At 39.6% G+C, this 2,092-nt stretch overlaps 1 protein-coding gene across 1 annotated transcript; it reads left to right on the top strand.

Moving 5' to 3' along the window:
• The first annotated feature begins 795 nt into the window (after positions 1 to 795).
• On the top strand, positions 796 to 1,287 carry LOC143529302 (uncharacterized). The gene has a single exon (XM_077025123.1). The coding sequence runs from the start codon at positions 796 to 798 to the stop codon at positions 1,285 to 1,287; it is 492 nt and encodes a 163-aa protein (XP_076881238.1).
• The last annotated feature ends 805 nt before the right edge of the window (positions 1,288 to 2,092 follow it).

Raw genomic sequence — 2,092 nt, 5'->3', positions numbered from 1 at the left:
TTCGACCGAATGCGGATTCAATGCCATGGAAAGCTTAGGGGTCGAATCCTAGAGGAAGCTCATACGTCTAGGTACTCGATTCATCCGGGGTCCACCAAGATGTATCAAGATCTGAAGAGAGACTACTGGTGGCCGGGTATGAATAACGATGTTGTAGATTATGTCAGTAAGTGCTTAACTTTCTTGCAATTCAAGGGGGAACATCAGAAACCGTATGGAAAGATGAAGCCAATAGAGATACCAGAATGGAAATGAGAACACATCACCAAGGATTTCATAACTAAGCTACCGCATACAACTAAACATCATGATACCATTTGGGTGATAGTGGAGCGTTTGACGAAAAGTGCTCACTTCTGCATATACGAGAGGCCATCTCGTCAGAAACGTTAGCAAATGAATTCATAAAGGAAGTTGTGGCTAAACATGGAGTGCCATTATCAATCGTGTCTGATAGAGATACTCGCTTTACTTCGAGATTTTGAAAGAAGTTCCATGAGTACGGCGTATCATCCTCAAACAGATGGGCAGTCTGAAAGGACTATCCAAACCCTTGAGGATATGCTATGTGCTTGTGTTTTAGATTTTGGAGGAAGTTGGGATGATCATTTACATCTGGCAGAGTTCTTTTATAACAACAACTACCATTCAAGTATAGGTATGCCAGCGTTCGAGATGTTGTATGGAAGACGTTGTACAACTCCTGTATGTTGGGGAGAGATTGGTCAGAAAGAGATTGGAAGTCTAGAAGTTGTGCAAGAAACCTCATTAAGGTTTGATCAGATCAAGGCAGGAATGAAAGCTTCTCAGGACCGTCAGAAAAGGTATGCTGATAAACAGCAAAGACCGATTGAGTTTGGTATTTTTGACCATGTGATGCTCAAAGTCTCACCTTGGAATGGAATTATTCGCTTCAGAAAGAGAGAGAAGTTAAGTCCAAGGTACATTGGACCGTTTATGATCATAGATTGTGTTGGTGAAGTAGCTTACAAGGTGAAGTTGCCTGAAGAGTTGGAAGGGATTCACACTACTTTTCATGTTTCACACTTGAGAAAATGTCTAGCCGATGACACGACCCACGTGCCATTAATAGATATTGATGTTGATGAGCAGTTAAACTACATCGAAAAGCCTATTGAGAAAGTAGACCATAAAGAAAAGCAATTCCGTCATAAAACTGTTTCTTTAGTTAAAGTGATGTGGAAACACCGAAAGGATCGGATGCCACTTGGGAAGTTGATGAGGATATGCACAAGTTTTACCCATACCTGTTTAAGTAATAGCTAGGTTTTGGGGACGAAACCTATATTAAGGAGGGTAGATTTGTAAAATCCCGAAATTTCAATAATTAATATTAAAATATTAATTACATTGGAAGAATTGATTTGAGCTAGAATAATAATAATAATAGATAAAAAGAGATGGTAGGCTAAAATAGTCATGGACTTAGATAAGAAAGATGGGTCTAAGTTCCATGAGTCAAGGGTATAAATACCCTAAATCCCTAACCTTTCCATCCATCTCTTTCATTTTACACTTTAGCCTACACCATCCAAAACACACACATAAGACAAACGCTCTCTAACGTATTCCATTCAAAGATCCAAGACCAATGAAGGTAAGAAATCATTTATCTCAGCTGACCCAACATGTTAGAACCCGAAACCGCAGCCTCGGGATGCCAAATGAACTTTGAATCTAGATTTAGCTTATTTTGGGTGTTTAATTTACCAAAAACGAGCTTAAGGGCCACCCTAAGTCGTATCTGGACACCCGAAGCTACATGGGTCATAAACGATCAAACTCCGGCCAACCTTGGTAATTAACGGTGGCTAACGGCGCCAGAATCAAAGAAAAACCCTAAAAACGCGAAAAGCAAAGGCTGGACTACACATAGGGGCGCATATTTATACGGCCGTATAAGTGTATGTCTATATAAGTGTATATGCGTATATGTATGTCCTTATAAGTAGGCATGGGCGTATATGTATATAGCACATATGTATGTGTATGTCGTATATGTATGTTTAGCGTGTAAGTATGGTTCAGCGTACAAGTATATTAACGCATAAGTCATTTATGCGTATAAGTT

Source organism: Bidens hawaiensis, unplaced genomic scaffold (genome assembly GCF_021521415.1).
Source record: "Bidens hawaiensis isolate Kalapana, Puna unplaced genomic scaffold, B.hawaiensis_p1.1 tig00008534_1, whole genome shotgun sequence".
NCBI lineage: Eukaryota > Viridiplantae > Streptophyta > Magnoliopsida > Asterales > Asteraceae > Bidens > Bidens hawaiensis.
Note: the sequence above shows the minus strand (reverse complement) of the source record. Positions and strands in the feature narration are given on the sequence as shown.

Excerpts from the sequence above, each read along its gene's own strand:
- LOC143529302 (XM_077025123.1), top strand. The coding sequence starts at position 796 with ATGAAAGCTTCTCAGGACCGTCAGAAAAGGTATGCTGATAAACAGCAA.